Source organism: Opisthorchis viverrini (genome assembly GCF_000715545.1).
Source record: "Opisthorchis viverrini unplaced genomic scaffold opera_v5_123, whole genome shotgun sequence".
NCBI lineage: Eukaryota > Metazoa > Platyhelminthes > Trematoda > Opisthorchiida > Opisthorchiidae > Opisthorchis > Opisthorchis viverrini.
Window position 1 is genome coordinate 585,431 of NW_008751777.1, and position 17,682 is coordinate 603,112.

The following is a 17,682-nucleotide window of genomic DNA, read 5'->3' on the forward strand; positions in this document are numbered from 1 at the left end:
CATTGAAGAAGTGCTCTGAACCATAAGTTTCGTTAGTTAGGCCGTGTTTTGCGTATGCCGAACCATCGTTTGCCGAAGAGAGTGCTGTTTTCCGTGCGTGGCGGAAGCAGCGAGGTGGCCAACCTTTGACCGGGCACAGGGGTATGAAGAAGATTACGAGACACTTGGGTGCAGTCGGTGCTACTCGCCATCCAGGATGGAGCCCGCGTGATCTTCACTGTGCCTGGTTGGAGACACTACAACTGCCAACCGATGTCAGTGCCGTTCTTGTTGTCAGTTTCTACCTAATCGCCTGAGTGAGTGTCTGGAGGTATAGGCTCCTCGGAATGATTGTGTTAAGCTAGCACTAAGTCTCCTCCCCGTCCACTTTTACTCTTTTCTTCACAATAAGGCAGTGAAGCATCGGTGTTGAACACTGATGTCATGTTGTCGACGATGATGATCCCTATCAGCTCTTCTCAGGTTCACCCTTTTCCGGTTAGTTCAAATAAAGAGATCGACATTTTCTCTCACTATTCTGTTTAACCTCTGAGTTTCTCTACATGGAGATTACAGAAAATGTCGATAATTGGTAGTAAACGACCCCTTTGTGAGTTCACCAGGTTTAGAAATGCCACGTAGCCTAAACCACATGCTCGAAAGTCCATTAAACATGACTCATTCTATGAGAAGCATCATATTCTGGGCCTGCAATCAAATCTCATCACAACTGTGGGTCCGTATGTCGAAAAATCTCAGCTGTATTACTGACTTTGGACGACTTCGAACCCGCTAATAGGCTGAGCTTCTTGGACAAACTTTAGATAGCCTTGTACGTTTCTCTGTCCACCCCTTCCGCACTATAACCGATTGTCCGTGCAAGAAAGGTCAACAGTTCAAACAAACAGTTGACCCCATCTGACCGATCGGTGAACCACATCACTCCCGAGCCATGATCCGGATCCAGATGTGATTGCGGCACACGTAGACCCTGGTTCTTCTCACAAAGGGCGCCTTGTGTATTGAACAAAGAATGAGGTTCATGTATGCTTGCTTTTGTGTATCAACGCCGTCGACTTACTTGTGTGATTCGGCTTTGTTCACAGTCGGTACTAACAGAACGCTCACAAAAAAGGGTTGAAACTCGTCATGTGGCAGTCCATTTTAGATTCGATGCCTACAATTAAGGATAACATTTGAAGGCGACCGTGTGGTATCGGTTCTGGCAAAGTAAATTCAGTTCTGACAAAGGTTGTTGATTTTGAAATAAAAAATGTCCAAGACAACGAACGCATCATCGGTGAACAGGCAGGTCTGGAGTTCGGTTCGTACTCTCGCGTTTAAGAGATTGATGCATCAGTCGAGACAAGGTCGGTTGTGTTTTCGATTGCTTTGTCGAATGGGGACACATACACCTGTCACATCTTTGGTGTTGAACCCAAAGGATGAGTCTGTCAGCTGCTTGAAAATCTCCCAAAGTCACCCAGAGATGACTCCATTCTGCCTAAACCGGGAAACAGTCTACATAGTCCGTGATCACCAGAAGTCAGGAAACGATCCTTCCGAAACCAATAAGATACACATAGGAATGAGTGGTATTCAACGACCTTGCTCCTACGTGTACAGAGCATGGTTTGCTTCGGCGAAAAATCCATATCTTGTTTCATTCACGCTATTCTCTCACTGTCCGGGCGAATTTCCTTAAACCCTAGTATTTTTCAAAACTTTAATTTCCCCTTAGAAACCACCAGACAAATAGCCTTATAGGGGCAACGATTTCATATTTAAGCCCGGTTTTCGCTTTAATTCATTTCGGACATATTGGTTTCGAGAAAAAATGTGCTTCATTTAGAAGGAGTATGGGGTCTAGCATGTGAATCGCCCTCATGGTAGCAACCAGTCAAGCCCCATGATGATGATGACGCCGCACGTGGTCATTATATTTCGACGTTTTTTGGCATACAACTCAAGGCCTACCCTTATCTTATCAGTTTCCACACAGAGGATGATCACGACGTTAGCCAGTTCATGCCATATGGGCGTTTGTGTGTCTGATTACAGCTTCCATGAGTGGATAATTACTTTAAAAACGAAACATCCCGCTACGCTCTCCAGCCACGCTATTTTCGTTCCGTGTTACTGGGCTACGAGCAAGCATGTCAGTCATAAGAGACGGCAAAACGATGTGTGTGTGCGCGCGTGTGTGGAACTGCCGGGTGACCGTAAAATGGCCCGTGGATATGAGTAGCACTCAGATTATTACTCAACCGCGTTGTTCTAATGCCGAACGTGACAATCTTCGACCTAGCAACCACTGTTATTCTGTGGGTACGGATTCGGAAAGCGGGTAGTTATACAGGCTCGTTTGAATGGATGGCGGTGTAGTTTTGAAGTTGGGATACTGTTATGTAAGAAGCCAACGGGATTGATTTTTTTAAAGTTTCATTAATTCAACTAAGCGCAACAGAATCTAGGTTCGTAACAGCATATGACCCAAAATGATACTGAAATCAAGTTCATCCAAGCTACAAGCAGCATGTGCCCATCGCATGAGAAGTCATCACGCGGGTAGATTCGTCTTCACACTACCATGAGATGTTTAGATGCGGAAATGGATAGAAAAAATGAAGGATTCGATTCGATACACTCATTTGGTTTAGTTTTCAAGGGACTTTAATTGAATCCCAGCTGAATCTCTCGCTTATGATATTGTTCGACTCAATTTCCCACACAAAGATCGATATTCCATATATTGCGAGCACAGACGCATAAGAACATAAGATTGGCACAAATCTGAGTACTGCGCCCGACTGGTGAACCCCAAAAGTGGCGAAACTTGTCGTTTGCTGTTGAAGAGTTTTCAGTAACCTAATGAGTAGTGTTGCTGTTGGAGAGTTTTCAGTAACGTAGTGAGTAGTGTATTACGTCTACGCAAGAAAGGATATATATTTGTGAATCTGCCTACTTCACAATCCTGTCGGGTTTGGAATACGACGCATTGGTGTGCTTCGGATTATCACATACCTAATTGTATGAGTCTTCTGTACCAAAGTTTCTGATCGTACTACCGCAACATAGGTGCGAGGTCGGAGAATAGGTGTATCCATTCCCTATTCCTTTGAATTTAGCCTGGTCTGGGCTTGCAGAGGTCAGGTCTCCTTGTGCTCAATCACGTGATGATCCGTTCACCAACTGGACGCTACAAACAGTTTTTTCGGCATTTGGCTTTGCGCGCCGTTCCCTAGAAGAGGAAAATGTGACAAGCAGTGACAAGTAGTCCTCGTAAGAAAAACTGATCAAAACCAACAGTTTTCGACGACCTCAACTCCTAAGAGCCAGGTCTGGAAACCACAGAGAAGAACCGGAGAGATGACAGCCCGGTTTCGCGACATCTTCATAAGGTTAGCACTCACATAAACGATTTGGAGCACTCTTAATGTGAGTTTCATATTTGTCAAGGAGAATTACCCGTTGGCAGTTTGATGCAAGTGCCGGGGAGATAAATTTATCCTTCCAGGATTGAACATCCCTTCTGGGTAGGCTGAAGTGTAATTCAGTGGCCAAGTTCCGCTGTGCACAGTACACCCGGTCGATGCCTCTAGGTGGTGCGTCTATAACTAGGTGTGATCCTTAACGAAGGTAGACATTAGTTCGAGTCCAGTTTGAAGGCCTTGCAGACCCAAAAATCCTGGTTCATTCCAGTGTACCACTCAGAATAGAGCCGCCAGAAATAAGCTTGTTCGTCTGGGCCATCCAAAACTGGATGCTATTCCCAGCCTGAATGTCCACATTGAAGTTGAACGGTTATAGCTAAAGGACTCTGTGGTCAGAATCCACCTAAACAATGCAATCAGTTCAGCGTAATACGTCTTGAAATGAGATACATGAACGTCAAGATACCCGGGGGATAGATCTGATCCACCGACTTTCTTATGACAGTTGTGTGGGAAAGATATGGTAATGTTTTGATTGCATTCATCCTCTTTCAGGTATATCGGCCACCTGTAGCACCCTTTCGATGTCTAACTGCCAGCCACCCGAAGGAAAAACGAGGGCCGGGATACTGCCAGGTTGCCCAAGCCTAGACAGGGAAAGTCGAGATGCAGAGGTCGGGTTCGAACCACGGTCCTTCCAGACAGTAAATCCGTGCTCTAACCAAGGAGCCATCTTGTTAATAGTTTATTGTCTTTGACTTTGTTGAATGCTTGGGGAATCCTTCTTCACTTTAGCTATGACTCTTTTTGTCTCTGTCGGTCGATTTCTGACTGTGGATCACTTTGTCTGAGTTTCATCCCCACCCCCACACTTCAAAGGGACTGGAACGCCCGTATATTATCCACAGGGTTTCACCCACCAAGTTCGCCCAGTGGTCCGATGAGCACAATATTCTGGTGCTCCCCTTTGGGAGTTCAAATAACTATGGTAATTGGTCCTTCAACTTTTTGGCTACTCGGGTAGTCTCAAACCAGACTCCAATACTTGAGACCCGATCTGCATCCTGCCCAGGTTTGAGTGTCCTGGGAGATTCTGAGCCCACAGTAAACCACGAACTTTACAGATGTATAACTTTTAACTATCAGTACGTATTACTGATTTATTACTGGACGACAATGACGATGTTGTTGTTGGCTATGATGATGAAGATGATGATGATGATGTTGGTGATGGTGATGGTGATGGCATTCTAGTCAACATTTATGAAGGTTTTACCCTCTGAATATGTCACTGTGCTACTTGTAGACGTTGTCAAAAACCCTTGCTACGCAAAATTCATTGCCAAGCAGATGCTTATGACTTTCGAATTCCCTGTTCTGTATTTCGGATTCTGTCTTTGCGAAGAAACTCTGTTGTATTCTTTGATAACGTTAAAGTTATTCCACAGTCTCTTGAGTCGTATTTGAGTGCATTTTGTTTGATGATGAACAAACCCCAGCCCTTCTCAGCTGGGTGCCCAGGAAGAGATAGACAGGCATGAGCAAATATCCCCAATAGCTTGCTGAGTGTGTTGAACAGCTGTTTCACTCTAATTAGGCCCAAAAGCTCCCTGAGGCTTCTTGGTGTGAGAACGCCCAGCTGGTCATGTAACGGATAGAGACACACGCTGAGCTTATCAGGCTCAGCATGTGAATGATGATGCGTTTTCAACAATGAAATGGATCCACGTGCCTGAAGATACGTTCTTATAGTCCATCAAGGACTGACAAGTGTTCAGTGCTGATTTTTGTGTGCAACACTGATTACTTCTGTTCCAGTGACCAGATTGAGCACTCCTCACTCACGGTTGTCTGCCATTCAAGCTTATCTATTGATCACGATAACCCCATTTGCGTCTGGCGGGAATAAATCAGTAACAGGGATCAATATGACACGACTTCTTTCCTCTGCTTAGCTTATACCGTAGTCCATGCTGATTAAGTTAATACAGTTCGATATACTGTTTGAAAAAATTGAGACCAACCAAGCTCGCAAAATTGACCGAAATTCTGAGCACTGATTATGTGGGCTACTGCAATCCATTAGGTGCTGATCAGTTGCGTCTGGCAGCTAGAAGCCCATAACATTTTGCCGAGTAAATTAAATGAAATCCCGTATCAATGTGCTGAACGAGTTCCATGTGGATTTGACACAAAAGCTTGGGAAGTTTGTCGAGCACAACCTAATTCAAGCAATCAGTATCTCTACCGGGTCCCGACAAACACATTAGAAACTTTTCATGGATGCAACTTGGTTGTTCGTTTGACTATTTGTTCCACACCCTCGGGAATGCATGATTTGAGTAGCTTTCACTCACATCTCAAACCCACACTTGGTGACAGTGAGTCATGGTAGACGGCGAGGTTCGAATCACGGGCCTTCGCTTCAGTCAATGAGCCGTCTCTGGCCGATAGTCAGACGATGCCCACAGGATGCGATCACGGTGAGCAGTTAGCTGTTTAAGTAAACTATCCCAAGACTGACAGACAGACCCTAATGGAAGATGAATGTATTACCGAGGATGGAATACTGCTCAGGCGTACTTAGACGCAACAACTCCTTTGAAACGGTAAAAAGCAGACGTTACTCTCAGATCAGACTCACTTCAGCACAAATAACCTGATGGTTTTGTACGCCGACTGCAAGCAATATTCCTGATAGGTTGATGATTTTCGCCTTGAAGTATGGCTTCCACCGGACACTGTTGGTATCGGCTTCACGTCCAAGTACGTTGCAAGTTTGAAAACCGCTTGCGTTCTCAAAAACACCATTCTATGGACTTCACATTTGGTTTTGTGTACACCAACGACAACATCTTGAAATGTGAAAAATTCGGATCGTTTCTCGAACCGATCGTTAGCTTCCGCGTTGAAGGTCAATGCTACAATCCGACTGAAGCAATCGTCGCGAGCAGCTCACTTTCTCCCATCCCAAGTCCCCATATTCATAGCAAAGGGAAAGTGTGGTGAATTTTAAAATTAGATGGACTGAATCCTAGCTGACTGTTGCCCAATTACCATAGTATCAATGCAACAGGCACTGAACACCGCTCATCCAAGTATCACTTCCGAGATTGAGCTCGAGGCGAACAGTGCGATATCGAGCTGATTCGACGAAACGACCGAAAACACCTCGCAATTCAGTCCACCGCAACAAATTGACGGCCATCAGCCAGTGTCACAATCTTTCCAGATAGGCCCCGCCACTATTGCAAAAGGTGCATGTGCGAAAAATCAAGCCCCGCCACATTTTGCCAGGTCCCATTTAATCAACACACACCAACATGACCTATTTTTTGATAAAAACAACTCCTTATCCGCATCTAGGCTGCTTTTGTGCAAGAATTTTCTCCGTTCGGACGTAAAACCTCAAATGAACTTTCTGACGCTTTCAACTCGTTCATGAAAAAGAGACGGTAATACGTTTTTTGCAAGGCCATGGAGTGATCCATCAGCAACGTTTATGCAACAAAGGCCACCAAATGGCACTTTCAACTGGTTCTGACAGGTGGAGGTGTAATGCCCGACAATGTCGGCAAGAAATCAGACTCCGAAGGGGAACTTGGTTGGAGCGGTCCAAAAATTTGGCAAAAATCAAATTCTGCTCAGAGGAATTATCTATCAGCCACACGACCGCTGTTGACCGGGAGAACTTTCTTCGCGAATTTTGGCCTGGCGGGTGTTGAAGACTCCAACAGTTATCAAATTCCATATCATCATTCTTCTAATTGTTTTTCGGGTGGCGGGGGTTAATTTTTTGTTTTCGGGTGCGGGGGTTAATTTTTTGGCGGGGCCTATCTGAAAAAGAACCCAAGATTTGTGTCAAAACGTTATGAAAGAAGTTTGGCTAGAATGTCATGTGACGCACCTGTATGGAAAGTTCTATCAACACAGGACACAGGTGCCTGAATGAGATATACCGATGAAACGCGTCTCGCACCGTCCTGCTACATTTGGTTCCTGTCTTTTCGATTCATGTATCCGAAGTGATACCGTGAATTATCGTGCAACAGATGAATTCCCTACGCCGTCTTGAAGATCGAGCGTACGTGGTGTGCACTAGACCAGATGAAATTGACCAGGAAGCCCGCTGCAATTCGATATAGTTTGACGTATCCCTTCATACTATGATTTATTGTAAATTGCTAAAACTTCATCAAGTCGTAGTCAGACTGTTGTGGACAGCAGTGCCCCTATTTCCACTCGCTTGCTAGTTGGCTTTGTCTCATAAGTTTACTACTCAGCGTTGATTTTCTTGTCATATTCTTTTTGTTTTCTGTTCTGCATTAAAATTTCGGTAGGAATAAGAATTTGCTCAGACAGAAACGCATCCTAGTGATGCTAAGAACTAACAAATACAATTCAATGTATATTGGGATGATAAACGGTATCCTTGTTGTTCTAACCTGCCCATGGATAGACAGCTTCTAAATGTTATCTTTTGTGTTCGTCTATCACCCGTATATGATCTATCACCTACGAAGTTAGCACACCGGCAAGTGGCATGTCCCAAAGTGCCATAGAAGAGTCAAATGAATGCCTTCCGGTCATGTAGACGGTACGGCAATAGGCCATGCATCAACAGAAACGCGTGCAATAACTCATTTCCACATCCTGACTGTCAAATCAGCGCACCCACTTGTCTAGCGATGCCGATTTCTGATTGGTTCAGACGTGACGGGGGTGTAGGACGTGTGAAAGATGCCGATCCAAACTCGACGACCGGTTCAACCAATCAAGAAGCAGATTAGCGCATAGCCCTATAAAATCGACTGCCTGTCCAGCCGTGACGGGGTGTAGGACGTGTGAAAGATGCCGATCCAAACTCGACGACCGGTTCAACCAATCAAGAAGCAGATTAGCGCATAGCCCTATAAAATCGACTGCCTGTCCAGTGCCAGAACACTTCCGCCCTCTGTGCAGTCTGGATGTTACTTGATGTGTGCAAAAATGACTACCTCGCTGACGGATCCAGATGATACATGCATCGAAACAAAAACACCCAAACCAAACCAAGGAAAACCTGAGGATCTTGAAGTAAGTGGTGATTGAAAGCACACACGTTTTACGCGTTCGATCAATTACACCTTGTGTTTATCTCGATATTTTATAGATGCTTCCGATCATGGTAGCCATACGTTACACTACCCTCCTTAGTAGCTAACAGACCGGACTCATTTGGGAAGGGACAGTTTAGATAAACTAGTTCACAACTGAGCTGCCCCGGGCTTGCTCTCAATCCATACACACCAAAAGTAGGTTGGTGTGGTTGCTGGGTGCCAGTAACGACAAATTTAACACAAACAGTTGTGTACTAAAACGGGTACTGTGATGGTGTGAAATACGTCTTTTGAAGTTAAACCAATCACACACGAACGGTTTTCAGGTTACACAGTGAAAATTCAATGAGGCTTTATGCAGGCCGGTAATGCCTAGATGGCTAAGTGGTTAGAGCGCGAATCTACTGACCGGGAAGGTCCGTGGTTCTAACCCGACCTCTGGCTCTAGACTTCCCCTGTCTGGGCTTGGGGAACCTGGCAGTATTCCAGCCCTCGTGCCTCTTTCGGGTGGCATGACAACTTGGGAGTGGGACCGCTGAGTAATTTATTAGAATTGACACCTGATTACAGAATAACACTTGGGGCTCACGTCCAGTGGATTTATTGCAAATTGGATGAAGCTGAAATGATTAGGGTATGTTTAGGAAGTCTAGAAATAGCAGTAGGCTCCGATTCCCGTCTGATACATAACGTGACATTTTGCACCTTGGACGGCAACACATTGGGAAAGTCGCATGCGGGCGTTAAATTCCCCTGGTAATGGTTATTTCCTCTGTTGGGAAATTACTACATAGTGTAATGTAAGGTTCCTAACGGAGTCCCCTGCGCTAGTACAGATTTCACAGACGCCGGGTACAAACCCGAACCTGCTTGGCCAGTGAATCTGTGTGGTCCCAAGACACCGGTCAGTTATTCCATTCAACAGTGTCCCCTGCGCTAATACAGATTTCGCAGATGCCGGGTACAAATCCGAACCTGCATGGCCAGTGAATCCGTGTGGTCCGAAGACACCGGTCAGTTATTCCATTCAACAGTGATGAACATATCCACATGCACCCCACGAACGGTCAACTGCCTCGTCACCTGATGTAACTAGCATTTCAAATTGTTGATCGATTTAGCTACGCCATCACAAAGTGACGGGTTGTAATATTCTGGCATTACTGATTTCCCGCAATAGATTTGAGTAGAGCTTTCCAACAACAAGCTGTCATTCTTGTTCCAACTTGGCCAACCGTTGCCAACCTGGGAACCGGCATGTTGGCACACGTCCTGTTGTCCAAGTGGCTGACAGCGTCTGTGGAACGCTGGCGTGTTGTAAATGTAAACAATGTGATTGTGGCGTGTTGCCAACCCAGTGAGGCTATGGCGTGTCTCTAACCTTTTATCATCCCATGTCCACATGCAGGATTCTCTCAATCAGTACGCCAACTGGTTGGCTGATGCTGTCGCTGAGACGCCGGAATTTCGACAGTTCTGTGAACTATGGCCAGGTCGGTTTGTCGAACTGTGCAAATTTCACCTGTCGCTGCTAATTGACTTACCCTTGGAAATCTGGGACGATTCCTCGAACACCTTCTGCGGAACCAACGTAGTCGGGTCAAAGAAACTTTTTCCGGATCTGGTTAGTCGGGAGCCAATGGTCAGTCGGCTAATCACGAATGGGAATTCGCGTGGTACACCGTGGGCACGTCTCCGCGGCCGAACCCCGAATGTCGAACGCGCGGAAACGGACAACATTGGATATGCAAGTAAGTCCACAGGTCGTCGGGTCGTTTTTTGCCTGTTCGCAGCATTCCCAAGGTCCCATGTTTTGCACTTAAGAACGTGCTTATCTGACTCGACCTTGTTTCGTGCTTATCATAGCTTCCGGTGTCAATGCCGCACAATCCAAAATAATCGCGTTTCGGACCAACTCTGTGTGTGTACTTTTAATAGCCCATCGGAAAAATCTTCGATGACAAGTCACTTTATGCAAAACATGTCCTGTCGCGTTCCGTGAGATGTGCTAATCTATTTTTTATACTCCCCAAATTTAGTTCATCGTCCTAATCGCGTCCAACACGGCGCATCCGGGGGCTTGAACAACAACAAAACGTGTGCGAATGAAGCGATCGTGCAAAACCTGCTCTCTCTGATGGATGTGCTGGACAATAAAGAAAGTAAGTTGGAACGGATAGTCGGTTTTTAACCCGAGACAGAATTCCTGGGCTATGTACGATAGTTGAACTATCACCGGTTCAGACCTGGTGCCTTGTGTGACGTTCTGGTCCTTGAATCCAGGCCACTTGTCTTCACTTGGTTAGCCAGCTTAGCCAAGCAAGTGTGCTCACAACCATACAGCTCCGAAGGCTGGCAACTATAAGGGACAGGATTAAATTATCGTATCATTCGGTGCCTAGCTGCCATGTCACCTGAAGGAAGCACGGTGGCTGGAATACTGCCAGGTTGCCCAAGCCTAGGCAGGGAAATCGGATTCGAAGAGAATGTTTCGGGGTTTCTGTCACCCAACGCCATATCCGACACATCGGTGATCTAGTGTATCTCATGTTCTTTCCCTACTCTAGACTTAGCCAACGAAGGAATTTTCCGCAAAACTGGTAACATGCAACGGCAGCGTTGTGTCAGGCGTCGAATCATGACCGAGAAGCAACTGGATATCCAATCGCTCATGTACTACGTCGAGCCCAAACCGTGGAAACCAGCTGGAGTGGGTTTTGGAAACCGCCGATGGATTCAGTCTCACTTGACTCCGTCGAACCCAGCGACTGCGCCCCCGTCTCCAATGGTGGGTGTGCACGATTTGGCCGCTGCGCTCAAAGGAGTTTTGTACGATCTCCCAGAGCCCCTGTTGACGGACCGTCTCCTCCCGTTGTTTGTTCAAGTTGCCAGTAAGTTTTCCCTTTGCTACATGCCTTCATAATAACCTGTCGTTCCACCGGTCTGTTCCCAAGGTTTTTATTTCGCAAATATTGTTGTTGCTTGTGTAGGTCTTACCTCAGGTCGTTTGGACGATCGCGGTCGTCGTATAACTCTCCGGCCAATCGAAGAGAAAATCGCCTGTGCAAAGCAGCTGAAAGCCGTCCGCCTGCTGTGTCGTCTTCTCCCGGACACTCACCAAGTCCTCTTCAAACGCTTACTCGTATTGCTTGAACACACTCTTCAACATGCTTCCAGTAATCGAATGACTGCGGAAAGTCTAGGTCTGCTGTTTGGTCCAGTTCTCTTCTCTCCGAGCAAGGTGAGTTGAGGTGATGTGTATTCAAGGTGCTGACCTGAAAAACAACCTTTCTGTGTCTAATATACAACCGTATTTTGCTCTCTTAGGTTCCAACACGTGACCTTCATACCCAATATACTAACTTGGCTCGACTGGCCACAATGATGATTACTCAGGGTGTCAACGGTCTGTGGTACATTCCCAAAAGCTTCCTGCAAGATGTGGAACGCAATCGTCTGTTGTACATCGAGTTGAGTCTTCCACCAATCGCAGATTCCTCGTTGTCCAGTTCCAGCCTACCTTTCCTGCAGAACGATTATACTACCAGCATCCTGGAACGTGCCAATTCCAATGATTCTGGTCTGGGTTTGACAGACGGCAGCCAACCCAGCAGTGATATGGACAGTGCTGTGGTGCCTCCGTTGCGTGTGGACGAACTGCCCGCATTGGTGACTTGTGTAAATTTTACCGTACGCCACTCTTCAGACAAGGATCACGTGACAAACGGAGAGACCGAATATGCTGTGGCTGAACTGTGCGCTGCCGTCCAATCGCTTCCGAACAACGATCCGCGTAAGCGTCGCCTTGTAAACCGATTCAACGCAACAAATGGAGGTCTGCTGCCGCCAACGTCGGGGGCTGGTATGCCGAAACATGCCACACCCCATTCGTCACTGTATCGTCAAATTCCGAGACTTAACCGAGATTGGTCGGCCAGCTTGGGAGATGTGTCTTCCGGTAGATTTATTCGCGCGCATGCGGGAAATTCGGCATTTAAAGCAGCGAAAACGATTCGCTCGTCACTGCGGGTAAGAATTGTTTTTGTTTCGATTTGAGCTCTTTTCCACCGCCTTTTACCCTGTTTAATCTGTTTCTTTTTGCGCTGTGTTTTAGCGACGACTGGCATTGCGAAGTAACGTTAGCGTAACGGGCTGTTTCAATAGTCCTCGCAATCTCCCGAAAGTAAGTGTTCGGATTTCTCTTATGGCATGTATTGAAGTCTTGCGAAGTCTTTGAGTATGGTGCTAATCGTACTCCATGTCTTACTTTCTAGCCCCTGATTGAGTGCCGATCTGAAATGGACTTTGAGTACAGTCAGTCACACACGTCCAAGCCAGGTTCACACGCGCACGTAACTGATCAGATTTTGGACTCTGGGCATCAGCTATCACCGATATTTGACACAAATTGCCGTCCGGATGTGTTTGGGAGTTGTGAAAGTTTGAACCTACTACCAGCACCGCCGGAAACCATCATGGCTGCAAACACCCGCTGTTCCATTATGTCCACCACATCCATCTCCAGTGTGGGTGCCGGAGATTTACTTTTCTGTTGCCCTCTTGTGGAAGCCATTGCTTCACCGTTTCGCAAGCTCACCACCCCGAGTTCCCAGGGTCGTACCCCCGATTCCATACATTCCGGCGTGACTCCGTTGGCTCGAGTATTCCGCGGAGGATTCAAGCGCCTCCGTGGTCGATCACCTCGTGTCGGGTTGCCCCGAAGTGAGGTTATAAGCATTATACGGCCATTGCGATGTGACGACGAAACGCCAGTCGACAACTATTACCCAATTGAGTTTGACGAACCATTGGAAGCCAAACTGAAGAATTCAGAAGCTTTAGACGAGCAGGTAAGTCAGACAAAAAATTCCACCCAGAGTGGATTTGCTTAGCTTTGGCTAGACGGATTATCACTCATCCTGAGTCTCCTTTCTTCTCCCCAGATCCCAGTGGAGCGAATATCCGCCCGTTCCCGGAGAGGACCAATTAGGCAAAAAACGATCACTTCTTTTGGTTATCGCACAGTTGCCCATATTTCAAGTCAGTCTCCAATGGACCGCTCAATAGGACATCATCTACGACGTTCACAAACGATGCCGTCAATACCTTGGCTGTTTACATCAGATAAAAAAACCGACTTTTAGACGGCTACGAGTGTGACAGATTCCCCCCAACCCCCTCTGAATGTGTATAGTCCTGTCCATATGCTCCCCTCCCAATAACTGTGATGTCCTCTGTATTGAACGGTCTAATTTTTCATTTGGAAACAAGATGACAATGATTAATCGTTACCCCTCGGTCTTCTATGTGTTTACACTCATCTGTTCGTCCTCACGCCAGGTTGCGCAATCTGGAATTAGTGAGGCACACGATCGTATGGAATGCAGACCAACCACTCTTAGATATGCAAATGACCTGTCACTGACTGTCCCACCGATAGGCACGTGTCAAGTCGCACCTCCTCGAAGGTGATTTTGCGTCCTTCGTAAAGGTGGACAGTTGTTAGTTAATGTTGAGCGAATCGCGATCTGTCTCAGGTCTGGTTCGTTCGCGCTCGGCTAGTTATCGATCTATTCTGGACGGCTTAATCGGTTCCTATTCTGGACGGTGAAGTGGTGGGTATCGTTGTCACTAGTTTAATTGGTGTTCGGTAAATAGCTTATCAAACCTTGTTTTCAAGGACCGGTAACTACCTCGGCATCATCGAAGGTCAAATGGTATTCAGTGGCCTTTCACTGTAAGGTGGTCACTTGTGTGCATCTGGACCGAGTTGCCAGTCTAGCAACATCTCATTTTCACAAAAACAAGTGGTGGTGACCTTTGAGGAAGAAATAACGAGTGTCGCATTCAAACGAATTTAACCGTCTGTCTGGGTGACGCCGCAGTAACCAACCTGGGTACCAATCTCAACCAGTCTACAGTCGTGTGAGGTAATCATATACTTGAGTTTCCGTCCTGCAAGTGAAGTGAGAAGTACGGTACGTCTATTTCACCTTTGCTGCAAATCAAGAACATTGCACTCCTTAGGAAATTCCAGTAGGGGGTTCGAACCTACGGCCTTCCGACACACGTTCGGCCACGAGCGGCTGATCAGTTGTGTGATGAAGTCACGAATTGAACAGCTCGTTCATTGATTGCTCAGTTCAAAGTGAATTAACGGCCGCGATGTGCAAGTGTCGGCTTTGAACCCTGTATCTAACGTAAGCTGCTTGGAACAAAACAAGATGAGACCGAAAATTCATGGTCCCCTAGCTGAAGGCCGGCCACCGGGTCGCAACACGTTGGCAGCTATCTCACGACATCAATTTTGAACAATCGGATGATAGTGTTGAATAGAATATTTGTTCCGAAATAACCATAAAAAGCGCCCCACCAGGTTCCCAACCCTTTTGATTGAAATTTTTAAACTGTCTCCAATAGAACTGTTAGACAGAAACACTAGAGAAGGGTGTGGAGAATAGAACAACTCCAGACTTTCTATTGTGCGTTGAGACGAGGGACATTTATTTAGCACGTTGAAGATTGGCCAATCCGCGTCGCTCAGATGCACGCAAGACGCCAGTCGTGATAGTATGAAGGCCCTGCAGACCACCTATAGACTTAGCTGCATATCCGTTTGGTTTTAATACTAGACTCAGCTAAATACCTCGCTCACAGGAAACAACGAATAGGTAAAACCAATTCAGATCAGTTGCGCACCGCAAGCCATGGGAAACTGTAGGCTCAACAATCTACTTTGTTCCCATAATGTGGCCGCGTTTTTGCCTCTTTCGCCACATCAAACTGGACCTCATTTGCTCTGCGTGAATTCGGACCGAACGGTACTCACATGGGTTTGCGCCGCACAAACTGCGGGCAGTAAATTGGCTTTTTTTGCTCAGTGAAGCAGCGTTTTCGGTGTTCCGGTTCGGCTGTGAACGTGGTAGTCTTCGTTCTGCCGCATATCCCGTACCTGTTGACCTGGCTTGTTTACGCCAGTGCAGGTCCACAGCATTCAGTTGTCTGGACCGAACCAAAAATGACTAGTGCGTCACCCGGAAGGATGGTGACAGAGGTGGCCGAGCTCTAGGTGGCGCCACATTCCTGTTATTTTCTTCTGTTCGGTGTCTTGCTGTACAAGTATGGGTGAGTAAAAATCGACAAATCTTGCTGAAAAATAGCCTCCTGACTACACTTCACCACAAGCATCAATCAGTTATGAAAGTCAGCTGAACATTGTAGTGATATTTCGGAACAGCCTGTATGAACTCGACTGAGTTGGATACTTTCAGAACCTGACCGCATTCACTGAACATTGAGTGATATTTCGGAACAGCCTGTATGAACTCGACTGAGTTGGATAATTTCAGAACCTGACCGCAGTCACTCACATTTGTACTTCCGCTACGGATGAGGCGGAAATCTTGTGCGTTTCGGGATGAGACGTCATGGAATACTCCTCAGCCCAACTGTATTCTTCTGAGCAGACCAGAATTATAACGCTATCTGAGGTCAAAAGGGCGTCAATCAGTCCAAAATGAACCAACTATTTGACTTCAGCAGTGAAATTTCCTTCCATTCTAACGGATCCGCACCATGTTTCCTAATCAGTCCAGCAGTCCATGGGGTTTGGGTGAGAAAGTCGTTATTTCCTCATCTACAGAGAAGAGTAGCTGTATGAGCGTAAACCGCTTAGAAGAAACCGAAAATGTTAATCACGGTGTGTTCTGGACCAGTCTTGAAACGTCGGATGTGATTAGAAGACGAGGATGATGATGACTGCGGCAGTCCTGGGAAGAACGAATGGGGAAAAAGATCATTCCTAGTGCGGGACATGACTGCAACAACGTGCGTGATTGAAATTTCGGGAGGCAGACCTGTTCGGAGGAACAGGTCGATAAGAAGACATCCTACGACTGAGGGGTAATTGGCATGGTTCTTGTTTCTGTTGTCCACTACCAAGATAAAACACAATTAGACTTATACAGGGCCCTTTTACAGATCATTGGGTTTGTTTGCCAAAGAAACCTACTCATAAGGTTGCTGAAAACTACTCTTGTGAGTAGTTTCCCTCGAAGATCTTACCAACTGAAACATGAGGCGGTCTGTGTATAGCACATTCAGCTGAAGAACATCATAAAAGGGGAGATTCGCTTGAGTCTCTCGTGAAGACCAGATTGATTTACAAACGAGTGTTTTTGCCGAAACTCTCACCTCCTTCAACGCATCAAATTGCGTAGCGCCGAATGGATGCAATGCCTAGTTCGTGTACGTTAGTTAGAGACTCAGAAGCACAGTTGTTAGCCTATGTTCATGTCAATTCAAGGAAAGGATAGGTGTGTACTCATCGAGGGTGGGTTTTCAGCTCGTCTTGGGAATATTTTCCCGTTTAGTTGTTGTATACGTTCATCGGTGGGTCAATCAGTACTGGTTTGCCTCTGTGCTTGTCAACTGGCTGGTTACAGTCACTTGTAACCAGAAGGCACCCTAACAACAAATTCACTCATTCACTCACCAATTTATGATGTTTTTCGTCCTAACGACAGTTTTTTGTTCAACCGAAGACCGCATTCGAAATGTTCCCATTTTGTGTCGGACCACAGATTGTCAAAGCGGTCGCTTCGTAAGATGAAATTTGAAACCAACCTTGAAAATGAATGTCAAACTTGCCAAAATGTAATCTTTGATGTCGTTCATTCTACATCAACAAAACCGTCATAACAATCACGAAACAGTGTCCCCATTTTCTTACCCATGTTCGGGACGGTCAGCTCGTTTGTCTCGAAATACACAGTTGTAGATGTTCGGCCAATGTACACACGTCAGTTTGAGACAGTTCTTTCTTCTCACCTTTGCACGTGACTTGCACATACAAGATAAACCTGGTATTCACGGCAGGTGAGTTGGAGAGCGAGACTCATCGCTTAATCACAAATCCTACAAGAAACCAGGTGGAGATTCTTCAAAACGAGTTTCCACGAAGCGTGTGTAGATTTAAGAAAAACTTGGGTTTCGAATGTGAGCGTGCATGAAATAATCAACCACGCCGTTTGAAGCCACTGCCCTGTCGCCTGGTCGCTCCTACTTATGTCCACAGGTGCTACCAGATGAGTGTGACAGATGCGTCGAATTTAGGGCACGCAATTATCGAACATTATGTCCCTCGGGGCGTTCAGTGTATTGTTCTGAAG

The 17,682-nt window shown here is 46.2% G+C and overlaps 4 protein-coding genes across 4 annotated transcripts in view; 2 read left to right on the plus strand and 2 right to left on the minus strand.

The window, feature by feature from the left end:
- Positions 1-4,146, minus strand: part of T265_06047 (hypothetical protein) — a gene marked incomplete at both ends in the record, with an annotated part of 7,926 nt that extends 3,780 nt beyond the window's left edge. The window contains one exon of the mRNA XM_009171217.1: positions 3,982-4,146. Within this exon, the coding sequence (XP_009169481.1) occupies positions 3,982-4,146 (165 nt within the window). The remainder of the gene's footprint in view (positions 1-3,981) is intronic.
- Positions 653-6,872, plus strand: T265_06046 (hypothetical protein; the record flags this gene model as incomplete). Its single annotated transcript, XM_009171216.1, has 3 exons — positions 653-719; positions 3,969-4,117; positions 6,780-6,872. 3 exons carry the CDS (start codon positions 653-655, stop codon positions 6,870-6,872), a joined length of 309 nt encoding a protein of 102 aa, XP_009169480.1.
- Positions 4,159-10,252, minus strand: T265_06048 (hypothetical protein; the record flags this gene model as incomplete). Its single annotated transcript, XM_009171218.1, has 4 exons — positions 4,159-4,244; positions 8,922-9,132; positions 9,758-9,819; positions 10,057-10,252. The coding sequence occupies 4 exons, from the start codon at positions 10,250-10,252 to the stop codon at positions 4,159-4,161; spliced, it is 555 nt and encodes a 184-aa protein (XP_009169482.1).
- Positions 8,403-13,788, plus strand: T265_06049 (hypothetical protein; the record flags this gene model as incomplete). Its single annotated transcript, XM_009171219.1, has 9 exons — positions 8,403-8,489; positions 9,921-10,263; positions 10,552-10,674; positions 11,080-11,403; positions 11,503-11,753; positions 11,840-12,541; positions 12,627-12,695; positions 12,787-13,362; positions 13,456-13,788. The coding sequence occupies 9 exons, from the start codon at positions 8,403-8,405 to the stop codon at positions 13,654-13,656; spliced, it is 2,676 nt and encodes an 891-aa protein (XP_009169483.1).
- Positions 13,789-17,682: the final 3,894 nt, after the last annotated feature.